Raw genomic sequence first — 12,323 nt, 5'->3', positions numbered from 1 at the left:
CCACCCGCGCATGCGCAGCGCCGCCCCCGCGCGCCGCGGGCCGGAACGATGGCGGTACTTCCGCCCTTCCTGCGCCGGGCGCCTCTGAGCATGCGCGGCCCGTGAGGGGCGGGAATTCCGCGTGAGGGGGTGCTCTGCCTCCCCTCAGGTGTGTCCGCGGCGAAACGTCAGGCTAAGATTACGTTTTAAAAAATGAGAGAGGGGAAAACAGGCACATATAAAGCGAGGCACTAACCCCGAGGCTCTACGCAGTGGCGCCTGAATGAGGGCGACCGAAATGAAATTCGCGGCGTGGAGATAAGATAGAAAAGCGCATGGGGGAAAAAACAGAAAGAAGGAATTGAAAAGAAAAAAAAAAAAAAGGAAGAGTGAATTAGGATCGAGATCTTTCAGAAGGAGTGGATCTGTTCTTGTCACTTCCAGCGAGCACAGATGGCTGGAAGCGTCCAAAAATAGCTGCTTAATGCTGGGGGGCAGTGATAGAGGTCAGCCCGCTAAGATAAATACAGAATTCTTGTTACTGGGCTCCAAGATGAGTTGTCTCGCTCGGTAACAAAGAACACGCAGCCACCGCTGCGGGTCAGTTGTTCATATCCCTGCAAATGTGAAAAAAGGGGATTTTGTAGTATTCACTGAACAGTGTGAAGCTTTTACAGACATAGGCTTTGCTCCGTGAGATGCTTTATTATTATCATCTCCACAAGCCTCAGTGAGGAATGTTACAAAAGATAAACACAACAATCGTTCCCAAAGGTTTCCTGGGCTGGATGCACAGGTGAAAGGGCTGCAGCAGTCCAGTTGTGGTGTGGGTTTGTAGGAAATACACATGGTGTGGGTTTGAGTTGGTGGTGATTTTATTTGGTTTTGAATTAAAACACAATTAATAACCCCAGCTGGGGCATGGTAGTTAAAGTGTCTTTTGGAAAGTAAAGGAAATTCTGTATATATATTTTGGATGACCTGGAGCTAGTCTTTGAAGATAAGATTGTCTAACAGAGGTGGCCTGTTGGTTCCTTTGCTCAGGGTGCACATCGGATAAGAGACATTTAGTCCATCTGGAGCTCTGCGAGGAGGCTTTTTCAGCATATTTATTTATGTTTTTATATATATTTATATAGGGCTGCATCTGTTTTAGCAGCAAACATCAGGAGAAAACTGCTTATGAACATCCATCATCAATTTCTGTAGATAAAATGCTGACAGTTTACTGGAGTTAACTTTTCTCACTGCTGCGTTGAACTGTAGCAGAAATTTATTTGAGACTCTTTCAGTAAAATACCCAAATGTCTCTTTTAAATATCTGTGGTTATTAATATATAACCAAGTAGAGCTTATCTGACTTCCACTCTGCATCACCTTGTCTCTCAAATTGCCTGACATGATTCTGCCCATTTTAGGTGGAGTGTTTGACCAAAGGAAAGTGTTTTCAGACACGTCTCTCAAATAAGAAATTTGTTTCTGTAGAGACATTTTTCTCCAAATTTCAAAAATTTTATTTTTGTGAATAATTAAAAAAAAAAAAAAAAGAAGAAGAAAAACTGAAAACAGACAAACATTAAGAAAACCAGACAAATAATTCAAAGGTAACACATGCTCCTTATGACACTCTAAGGTTTCAGATACAACACAGGGATTCAGGCTCTGGTAACAGGACTTATCCCAGCTCACTGAGGCTGTATGTGGGATGAGCAGTGAGGTACCTGCAACTGTACCCTCATCTACCAGAAATAAACAACAATTCTATAAAGTCCCAGTAGCTGTGGGGGGAAAAAAAAGGAACCTGCAAGGAACTGGGGAGCACGATGCTACTTGCCAACATCGGAGAGATATTTTGGAGATCTTTGGGCAGTTCCGCTCCCCATGCCCTCTCCAGGGACCCTTACTCTCTGCCAAGAAGGGTAAAGAGATGCCACTGCCTCATGTGAAGCAGGCAAAAAACTACTATTTTCAGGCCATTGTCCCAGTTTTGGAGCCTCAGCATGGAAATCAAGGAAGATGTAAACAGAGCATCCCATGTTTTCTCTGGATAACCATTCCATAGAAAGGACTGGGCACGGGAGGCAGCAAAGCCCAAGGAATCCCTCTCTCCAACACAAGAAACAGCACTTTTTTTGGTAACAGGGTCCCTTTTACCCCTTGCCCATGGAATGGGAAATGCAGATGTGTGTGTGGGGCTGCGCAGGCCAGCACAGGGACACTGCTCGTGTCCTGCCCAGCCACTGTTCCAGGCAGCAGAAGTGCACCAAGGCTGGCTCTGCTACCGTGGGGCTCAGGGCTGGTGCTCAGGGGCCGATGTCCCCGCTGCAGCAGTGCCAGCGTGGCCTGACTGCCCACCCAGGTCTCTGCCCAGGGTCTCAGGCTGGTTTTGCAGCTCCTGCTGAGGCCAGCACTGCTCCAGCCAGGTTGCTGACTGCCTCCAAGCTGTCCCTGTGGAAGCTAGCTTGTGTTTTTCTACATTACAGGGCAGCAGCAAAAGCAAGACTACAGTGTAGACATACCTTTTATCTCTCAGACCCCAAGTGCAACTTTATTGAGACAGACAAAAAAAAAAAATGCAAGTAGGTAAATAAAAACCAAATTTTCTGGGTGATTTTGGAGAGAGCTGCCTCGAGGGTCCGTGTTTCCTCACATGCACTCAACTAGGATACCTTCATTTTGCCTTTCTCGGGAGCTGCTTCATGGATGAGTGGCTGCTCATCCCCGTTCACCGACAGCATCCTCTTCTCGGGCGGCAGCTCCTCGGGCTGGCGGGCAATCAGCAGGCGGCAGGTGAGCAGGATCCCAAAGACCAGGGCGTGGGCATAACGCTTGAGGGGGTCCCCCACGAGCTGGTGGAAAAAGAGCACAGCCAGCACGAGGAGGAGGAGGAGGAAGTTGGCCACGTCTTTGGGGCGACCAGGCACCAGTGTCATGACAATGCCGCACGCCACTTCCAGGGCGCCGATGCTCTTGCGGAGGAGGATGGAGCTGACTCCCATCTTCTTGAGCATGGGCAGGGCCCGCACGTAGCTTTTGTATGCTCGTTTCTGGAATCAAGCAGCCAAGGACATCATGTGAGAAAGTGAAGGCAAAGGTGACTTCCATTGAAACAGATTGATGTGCAACATGACCTAAAAATCATTTCAATCATCACAGACCCCTCTGGCACAATACCCAATCTGTAAAGCTTCTGTTCGGGGGGATATTAAAGCATCAATCTGCAATTCCCCCTTTATAAGCTGTTGTCTCCTCGCTGGAAAAGAGTTCTGCAACCTCGCATCTATCTTTGGAACTACAACCAGGCCAGATGTACCTTACCCTGAAATCTGAGGTTCTGGTTGCTAGAATTAGCAGTGCAGAACCATGTTGTTAAAACAAACAAACAAACCTCTCTCTAAGAGTAGCTTGTCCTTTAAAATAATACACCAAATTGCAAAGCCAAGGCACAGCAAGTAAATGCAAGTCTCCTTCTGCCCCAAAGCAACTTGCAATATCCCAAAGCAACTTACTGTAGTGTTTATGGGCAGTGCAGTCTTAGGGTGGGACTGTACATCAAAGCTGAGATTCACCAGTCCTATCCTGTGCTTACATACCTTTATAATCCTTTCTTTCCTCAGGTGACATCTGACATTATTTGCTCCCTCGTTTATGCTGGATTTGGAAGCAGTGTCAGTTGCAAGACTCAGCCTGCTTACACAGCTGCCTCATTTTTGGGGGGAAAGAAACAACCTTTGTCCTTACACACATCCAGGTTCTTGCATTTGAACATTAGGTGCTGGTGGCCTTACTGTTTTGTTTGGGTTTTTTTTTCTTTTTTCCTTTTGCATTCAAGTATTTCCTTTTATATATGTATATTTTAATAAGGCTCCTAGTTATGTGACACACTGAAATTATTTCCACTTACACTTGAGTATAATATCCCTGAAGACATTCATGCCATGGTGTTCTCTGTTTTCTAATCAGTATGGGGGAAATGGAAGCCAAGTCTCAGGTGCAGGATTGTTCAGCTCTCACAGGCACTGATCAGACTGTGGATTTACTTCCATACGGTTTTGGAAACCTACATTACAGACATACAGAACTTTCCCACGTCTCTGTAGATTTTGATGCTTCCTTCTGAGAGGATCTGATGCTTCACACGTGGTTAAAAAATATCCAGCACTGTCATTTTTGCTACAAAGTAATTGAAGATCTCACAACACATTTACTCCAAGTGTTTGTATTGTAAGGATGTATTTTAAACCATCGGTGACTAAAAGCTCAGAGCAGAGTATTTTTAAACAGTTGTGAAAAATACAACATTTTAAAGAAATGTACTATAAGTATATCCTAGAGTACTCTGGTATTTTAGGTATTTTAATAGACAATCTTAGGTGGTTTTTGCTGAATGAAAAACTACAAGTTTGGTGTTTTCAGTAGATAACAGAGGTTCTCTGTTTGCTGGGGGCAAAAAGCCACCCTTACAGATTAGCAAGGTCAGGTTTTTCCTAATTGTCTGCGTGACCTGACAGACCACTACAGTATGTAGCACAGAAAGGCAGGAGAGCCCAGCGAGCCATGAATATGTAACAAAATGGACTATGAAGAATAATGGTGCTGTGCAATACCTGCTTTCTTCTGATAAAACCAGAGATCCTTCCTACCTGTAGACCTGACTCTTGGTAAAGCAGAAAGGGACACAGAAGTGAAATATTTTACAGAGCAAGCATTTTGCAATGCTCCTAAAGTCTCTGTGCTTTTTTTGGTTTTTTCTGTAGCAGAAGCTGAAGAGCTTTGTTTTCTAGGGGTTTTACCTCATGTGTCTTCTGCCCCTGAGTTACTTCTTGGGGATTTTCCTCTGTGAGATCCCTGTGCTGGGCTGCAGACTAGGCACTGCAATTCAGTTGTTATTTGAGAGCTAAGGAAAAGCAGCTGGGCAGGTGGAGCAAAGGGAGAGAACAGAATGTGCTGGAAACTTCCAGCACTATTTTTTTAGGGGCACAAAAATTATACCAATCTTTTCAACCACCACAATAAATAACTGGGGAGGTGGTAGGTGGGTCCCCCATCTGCCTGCAGCTCGCAGCTGGCAAAGCCCTGCAGCAGGGCTGGCCCTGAGCAGAGAGGAGCATAAACCAGTTCACCAGGTGAGAAATGCACACAGTGACTTCTCCGTCCTCTCCTCACCTCTTTCCTTTTAGGCAGGAGCGGGAGAGGCTCATTTCCCAGGCCAAAGAGAATAATAAGAAGACTATTAATAATACCTTCCTCTGCCAGCTAAGAATCTCAAAGCATTTCACAATCATTAATTAATCCCTGCACAAGTCTGGTGAGGTGGGGACAGTCAGTATCATTATCCTTGCTTTAAAGCATAGAATTTTGAGGATGAACATCTGCCAAGGCAGGCATCTGTTTTCCTACCCCCCATCCAGTGGATAGGTTTCCCCTTGGGGATCAGCTTGTTCCTGCCTGCTGCATGTCTGGTACTTCTGCAGGCCTTGGTTTTAGAGATCCTTGTGTTCCCATCTCTTGCAGGCTGTGTGTGCTGTGCTACCCCATCCTCCGTGCCTCCCATCCTCATTCACCAAGAGGTTTCTCCATGGATAGGCTCAGCTGCCGGGATATCCTGGGCACTGCGTATTATTGGCTTCTCTCCATGTCTATCAAGTAAAGAGTCAGATAAGCTTCTTCCCTCTCCTGCCCCTCTCTCGGGGCTCCAGGGCAGTCACCCCCTGTGTCCCCCACCGCTCCTGCCGCAAGGCAGGAGAGCCCTAAAGCACCTCCTTCCGTGCTGCCCGACTCACCATCTCATTGTAGGCATCCCTGCTGAGCCGGGGGGTCAGTTTGATGGTCCCCATAAAGACGAAGAAGAGCCCCAGGGCCACCGAGAGGGCGACGATGGTGATGGTCCTGGGAGATGCCATAGAGCCGCAGGGATCCGGTCCTAGCGAGGCCTTGTGGCTCTGGCTGCCAGCCCGGGCGGGAGGGAGTCCGTCACCATTGAAGGCTGTAGGAATAAAGCTGCAGAGGCAGGAGGATGACAGCAGGAGGGGATTCAGCCTCCTCCACTCAGCAACCCCTGGGTCCTAAAGCCCTGCAGCCAGAGCCAGGCAGCTCCAGCACCAGAGCGCAAGAGGAGCTCATCGTTTCCTTGCGTGTTCCGTAAATCGCCCACAGGAAGCCGAAACGGAGTCAATTCTAGGGATGTGGGATGGCAGCCAAAGGCAGAGCACAGTTGCTCATTAGTGGGAAAACAAGGACATGTTAGCAGAGGGCACAGGAGTAACGTGCTGTGGAGGAGAAATGGGCAAGGGTCTCTTGTACAGAGAGCTTTCAGTTTCAGATATTCAGATGCTCGTACACAGCAAACAACATATTGCTTCATTTATTTGTGCCGGGAAAGAAAAAGAAATGTTTTGTCCCTGTGGCTCTCCTGGAACCTGATGCTCAAAAAGGAAGGTGAAGACACTTGTGTCACCCACCTCCACTGCAGATAAAACATATCCTGTATGTTCAGCTCTCCAGAGGCTAGTGGAAAGGTTTTATGATCCTCTATTAGTTTCTGATTTAAAGTCATTGTCTGTCATGCAATTAATGTGACAAATTTCCTTTTGACCAAAACCTAGACAAAATCTACTCAGATCTCACGGTGAGAAACCAAGGTATAATTACACAAAAAAGAACAGCTGGAATACTGCATCCTTCGGTATAAAATGAAAACAAAAGGCTGCAACAGTGTGTGAAAACCTACACCCATGGGATAGTGCAAGGGTAACACTTCCTATGCCTGTCAGGAATCTCATCATCACTCCCTTTATGGTGTAGTAATTCTCAAGTCCTAAACACATGTATTTTGAGGCCCCATGGCTTGAGAAACTGGTTGTTGTTATTTTTCAAATCTCGGGACTGGAATTGAAAGTCTGAAAAATACAGGCAACTCTCCCAGTTTCCTTGGGAGCTTATCAGCCTTGATTCGAAACATTCTGAGACTCACACAACACAAGGGAACTCTGCTCACTCAGGCTCCCCGTTACAGCAGCTCCATCTCTGGAAGAGCTGGAGGAATATAACAACACTGTGAGAAGGACAGGACACATACAAAACAGAAGAAAAACTTTAATTAGCTATTGCAGAACATCCTGAAGAGGAAAAATATTGCAGCTGACATTTTCACAGGGCACTTCATATTTAGGCATCAGCAATCATTAGTGGAGAAGGGGGAGACAGGTGTGGAAAGAGAGACACTGTTCTCTTCATTTCATTTTATAGAAAAATCTCATTGCCGAAGCTGGTGCCTCCTCCGGGCAGGGATCCCAACAAAGGAATCCCTGGGCTTTCATACTCTTCCATCCTAAATCTCCCACCCCTTGCACAACAGTTCTGACCAGTGGAGAATTAGAGTCTGGTGTCTTCTCATTGTTCATTGGTTTGTGCAGAAGGCACCCACCCCCAGCCAGCGCTGAAGTCCCGTGTCCTTTGTTAGGCACAAGGTCAGCGCCCATTCACGGCTCCTTGCCTGGGGCTCCAGCGATTTCCCACTATCCAGGGCACAATTTGCAGCTGGAACACCGAGCTACTGGCCCTGGGCATATTCCTCAACACAGGGAGAGTATTTTCCAGGCTGCTTTAACCAGCAGCCCAAGGTTTACAGGGGAAGGAAGGGTGATGAAATGCTACAGAGAACCTTTTCACCCCAGAAATCCAAGTAGTTCGTTACAGAACAGTGTTGCTAGGCAACCCAAAGTAAGAGAAAAACCAATTTTTTTTATTTTTATACAACTTTCCAGGAAATAAGTTAAAATCCTAACTACATTGGCTCTTCAGGACAGCGGGAGGTTGCTTCCCAGGCTCTCAGAGCTCATACCCGCCTCCTTGTCAGCGGGTGAACAGCAGCACCAGCTCACAATGCACAGTGTGAGGAAACATGTCAAAAGGAACAGCCAACACGGGGGCAAATGGTTCCCCTGCCAGCTTCTTCCGTGGGTCAGGTGGGCAGCACAGCCTGTGGAAAGCAAAGAGCATCCTTTAGACCAGAAGCAGAAGCCTTCCCACCACTGGTACCACAATCCAAGGGGGATCTGCAAAGGAGGTATCCTGTGTTTGACTAACAGAGTCTGCAGCTGACACTGGCTGAGGTGTGGAACCATCAATATTGAATCCCAAACCAGCTCTGAACAGTCAGTGGCAAGTTTAAAGCTCCCTTTCTCACAAGCCATCCCAGCTGAAAGACACTCAATTTTCGGTTTTGCACTGCCTTCATGGCTACCTGCAGACAGATTTATCACCTGGGTCTACCCCAGATAAAGGCTGACCAGATAAAGCTACATGATTAACCCCTAAGCAGGTGACAAATCCCCTTGGCTTCGCTTTCTTGGCTAGGGGCCAACCTTCCTGCAGTGAACCCAATTGACTCTGTATCCCACATCCAGATGGGCTTATTTTTGGAGAAGGATGCACAGTGTCATTGTGCTACATTTGCATTATTTGCTATTCCTCACTGATGCCTTGTCTGGACTTAACAGGGTCTGTCACTAAGGTCAGTAAAAAGGAGGAGAGTGCTCACTCGAGGAAGTTCCTCATGGCTTCGCCCTCTGGCTTGCAGGAGATGTAGAGCAGCCTGCGGATGGACCTGCAGTTCTGGATGGCTCGTACAACCCTGTCATCTGCAAAAACAGACACCCTGCTTTCCCAGGGACCCACCAGCACCTGAGCTCTCCAGAAGGAATGGCTGCACAGCATCACAGAACTGCACTGAACTGTCAAAGATACAGATGCCTATTTTGCCATGTCCTGTCTCAGGTGCAGTCTCTCAGGAGGCCAAGGGTGCGACCCACACTGCTGACAGCTTAGCCAATTTGGCCGGTAGGGAAGAGCAATGGGAGAAGTCCCTCTGCTTCCCATGGGGATGGAGGATGAGAGAAAAAATTTTAAGCAAAGGCACATAAAACCTTCCACACACACTTGTGAGAGTGCATCTGGGCACCAGCACCAGTGTGTGACTTCCCAGTATACACTGGAGGGAGTCCAGGGGAGACCACTGAGACAGTTCGAGGGCTGGGTTATTCAGCCTGGGGAAAAGGTAAGCAAGGATCCATTTGCTATCTTCAGGGACCTCATGGGGGATTACTGACAACTGAGAATCTTCTCAGAGGGGCATGAGAAGGGGATGAGAAGCAATAGATGTATGGCAGCAAGGAAAAATTCTGATTAAATATTTTAGGGAAAACATTTTGAGGAGAGGGGAGACACCCTTGGACACATTCAAACCTCAGCTAGGCTTTATAGCCCTTTGCAACTTTATAAAACTCTGAAGTTGGCCTTGCTATAGTTGGGAGATTGCACCACAGACCTCCAGAGGTCCCTTCTCTCCTAAATAATTGTGTAAGCCTGTGAAAGATGGAAAGAAAATTAGGAAAAAAAAAGAGAAAGCATGATGAAGGCACTGAAAACAGCAGGCTCTATGGGATTTTAGCTGCTGTCAGCAACAAGAAACTAGAGACTAAGCAAGGAAAGGGTTTGGAGCCAGCATAACAGGTCTCACAGAACTTATTCAAAACTCTCTGTTTACAAGATGAAAATAAATAGCATTTTCTCTCACGTAGGCCAGCCTGAGAGGGGTTCACCACAGCAACAAGCGTTTGGGCATCCTCCCACGATCCCAGGAGTTGTGGCAACACAGCCTCTGCCTTTCCACTGTGAAACTCGCAGTTTGAGATCCTGTGAAACAAAAATGCAACCACACGAACTGAGTCTCACCAAGAGTTAGGTATAATGTGAACCACCCTTTGCTGTGTGGAGGTAACTGCTTAGGGTCCCTCTGCTCACTTCTACTCCGATTTTTCAGCATTTAGTTTGAAACTTTTTGCCACAGCAGTTTGAACTCACCATTGAATGCTGCATTCCACTCAGCATCCTCTATTGCCTTCTCCACCACCTCAACACCAATAACCTTGGACACTCAGTGAGCCAGAGAGAGAGCAATTGTACCTGGAAACACGGGAAACAAAAATACTCCATACACTCATGCTGAAGAAACAGGCCTTTACCTAGTGAGGATCAGCTCTGGAATGCAAAGCTGTGGGAGCCCAGGAACCCACCTGTTCCCCAGCAGATGTCAAGGAGGATGGTGTCCCCAGTAGCCTGGCAGAGCTCCCCGACTGCCTGGTACAGAACTTCTGCTCCAGCCGTGTTGACCTGGAAAAAGGCATCTGGAGAGATGCGGAACTTCAGGCCAAGCAGTTCTTCAAAGATGTGCGGTGCTCCATGGAGGAGCTGGAAGGGGACTGCTCGTGGGAGCAGCGTGTCATGGTGCTGGCAAATCACACAAAAAAAAGCTGTTAGAAGGCAGCAGAGAGGAGCTGGTTTCCATTCCCAGGGTGCTCATGGGAAGGAAAGGATGGTTCTTCCCCTCAGCAACTTTTACTTCATGTGAGCCTTTCAACAAGATTAAAGAATTTTGATTCTTTTTAAGAGATCTGTGACTTGCACAGCCTAAATGTCATTAAAAGGATCAAAGTGACTTAGCAGAAGGCAGCATTCCTCAGGCCTATTCCCCCTATTTTGCCATTCACGTGATTTACTGTCTTGGGATAGTCACTGGAAGTTTTTTCTTTAGTTTCCCAGACTCGTAATTCCCATGAGGTAGAGCCACAGTGTCTTCAAATATTTCAAGTCTGGAAAAAGAAAAGATGGGGCCATCTAAAGCCACACCTTCAGGAGGGATCCAAACATCTGGCATTCTCTTCCAGCACTCCCTGAACTGGTGGAATTTGAATTTGGTCAGGGAGGGGGTAGAAGAAGGAGGTGGCTTTGTTTCCACTCATTCCCCCTGTCGAGGCAGTTACCTCTCTTGGAAATAAAGTGAAGTCAAGGCACAGACTGCTCCAGGCCCACACATGAAGAACTCCTTCAGCAATGCTTTCTGAGTAGCCAGTGCCTCCTGTCAAGAGTGAGGAAGGAAAAGTAACCTGATTAGACCCCTCTCCCCAGCAATACACCCAGCAGGCCAGATGTCTGCTGTGCCTCTTGCCCTGTCCCCCACGTGCTCACCTGGCCCAGCTCCTGGGGGTGGAAGGTGATGATGGCCATGGTGTGGCCACAGCTGGTGGTGCGAACCACGAGCTCCCGCCAGTGTCCTCCTTCATGGAAGAGGATGCAGGAGTCCAGGGGGGAGCGACAGATGAACTCCTCATAGCACTGAGCCGAGGGGAAATGGCACCTTTAGTACCATGAAGACAACTGCCCTGCTCTTGGCCCCCCAGACAGGCAGCCCTTCCACCACTGTGATCTGCTTTTTCTGTTTGATTTCAATACACTGAGTGAAAGCTCCTTCCAGGCTCTTGAAAGAGAACACATTTCAATAATTTCAATTTGCAGTTCTTATGTATTTTAATAGACCAGCGGGAATTAATTATCACTTGATTAACTTCTTTACTCAGGACAGTTTAGGGGCTGCAATATTAACATGTGAGTTTTTATAAAAGTATTTATCCACCAACTAGAATCAGGCATGAAACTTTTCAGAACATAAAAAGGGACTTGAAAACACAGCATAATTAAAATTACAGTGTTCTCCCAATTAAGACTGATTGGAGTCTCTCTATTCCACAGTCAAGGGACAGACATGACATTTATTTACCTGGGCTACTTGTTTATGTTTTGAGAGTATGTTCTCCACATGGTTGGCTTTCACACAGACAATATTTCTTTCTGGAGAGAGATGGACAGGTATTTAATTGCTCTGGTTCAGGGCACATAAACCATCTGACATGACAAACTGTGGACCTTTCCCTTGTGGACCTAAAGATTGCTCTTTGCATATTTTTACTAACACCCACTCCCCCGGATGGATGTTATGGATTTTAAAGTCTAAAGGAGTGGTTTGAGGGATTATCCCTTTGAACTGCAAATCTTCAAGGGTCCTTGCAATTGTGTTGACATATTCTTTAACACTCATTCCCCTAATTCATAGGTAGCAGTTTCATTTTGGGCGTTCAAAAAGGGTAACCCAAACTACAGGAAAAGGGTTCATGAAGGATGTCTGGACTTCAGGCAGCTCTCTTGAAAGCTGTTTGTTGCATAGGCCAAGTCCCAGCATTTCAGGGAGTGGGTATCCAGAGCCAGCCCCACAGCTGTCAGCCACAGCTTGTAGGCATAACTGAAGCCCCTTTCTGTTCAAGTTACAAAGCATTTTATACTTTTCTTTGCAGAGTATCTTAATACATAACAACCAATAAGCTCCATACACAATACCTTTACATTTGCCTACAGCCTATCATAGCTACTACCATCACCATATTATAGTCATTATTATCCAATCACAAGAGTAAGTTACAATTTAAGCTTACAGTGGAAAATTCTCAGAC

General features: G+C 46.8%; 2 protein-coding genes across 2 annotated transcripts in view; both read right to left on the bottom strand.

The window, feature by feature from the left end:
• Positions 1–2,495: 2,495 nt before the first annotated feature.
• Positions 2,496–6,103, bottom strand: TMEM35A (transmembrane protein 35A). The gene is made up of 2 exons (XM_008636186.2): positions 5,763–6,103; positions 2,496–3,026 (listed from the first exon to the last, which is right to left on the bottom strand). Exons 1-2 carry the CDS (start codon positions 5,880–5,882, stop codon positions 2,640–2,642), a joined length of 507 nt encoding a protein of 168 aa, XP_008634408.1. The 5' UTR covers positions 5,883–6,103; the 3' UTR covers positions 2,496–2,639.
• A 951-nt stretch (positions 6,104–7,054) lies between these two features.
• TRMT2B (tRNA methyltransferase 2 homolog B) overlaps positions 7,055–12,323 on the bottom strand; it is a 12,024-nt gene continuing 6,755 nt past the window's right edge. The window contains 9 exon segments of the mRNA XM_017737491.1: positions 7,055–7,960; positions 8,522–8,621; positions 9,557–9,675; positions 9,840–9,945; positions 10,056–10,235; positions 10,238–10,269; positions 10,803–10,897; positions 11,008–11,154; positions 11,597–11,691. Coding sequence (XP_017592980.1) covers positions 7,834–7,960; positions 8,522–8,621; positions 9,557–9,675; positions 9,840–9,945; positions 10,056–10,235; positions 10,238–10,269; positions 10,803–10,897; positions 11,008–11,154; positions 11,597–11,691 — 1,001 coding nt within the window. The 3' untranslated portion in view covers positions 7,055–7,833.

Source organism: Corvus brachyrhynchos, unplaced genomic scaffold (assembly GCF_000691975.1).
Source record: "Corvus brachyrhynchos isolate BGI_N302 unplaced genomic scaffold, ASM69197v1 scaffold346, whole genome shotgun sequence".
Lineage (NCBI taxonomy): Eukaryota > Metazoa > Chordata > Aves > Passeriformes > Corvidae > Corvus > Corvus brachyrhynchos.
The sequence above is the reverse complement of the archived record's forward strand: the minus strand, read 5'-3'. Positions and strand labels throughout refer to the sequence as shown.

What these genes read in the sequence shown, in the direction of transcription:
- TMEM35A (XM_008636186.2), bottom strand. Translation starts at nt 5,882, where the DNA reads ATGGCATCTCCCAGGACCATCACCATCGTCGCCCTCTCGGTGGCCCTG. An exon ending in GGGATGCCTACAATGAGATG is followed by an intron (nt 3,027 to 5,762) that starts GTGAGTCGGGCA and finishes GCTTGATTCCAG; the next exon opens with AAACGAGCATACAAAAGCTA.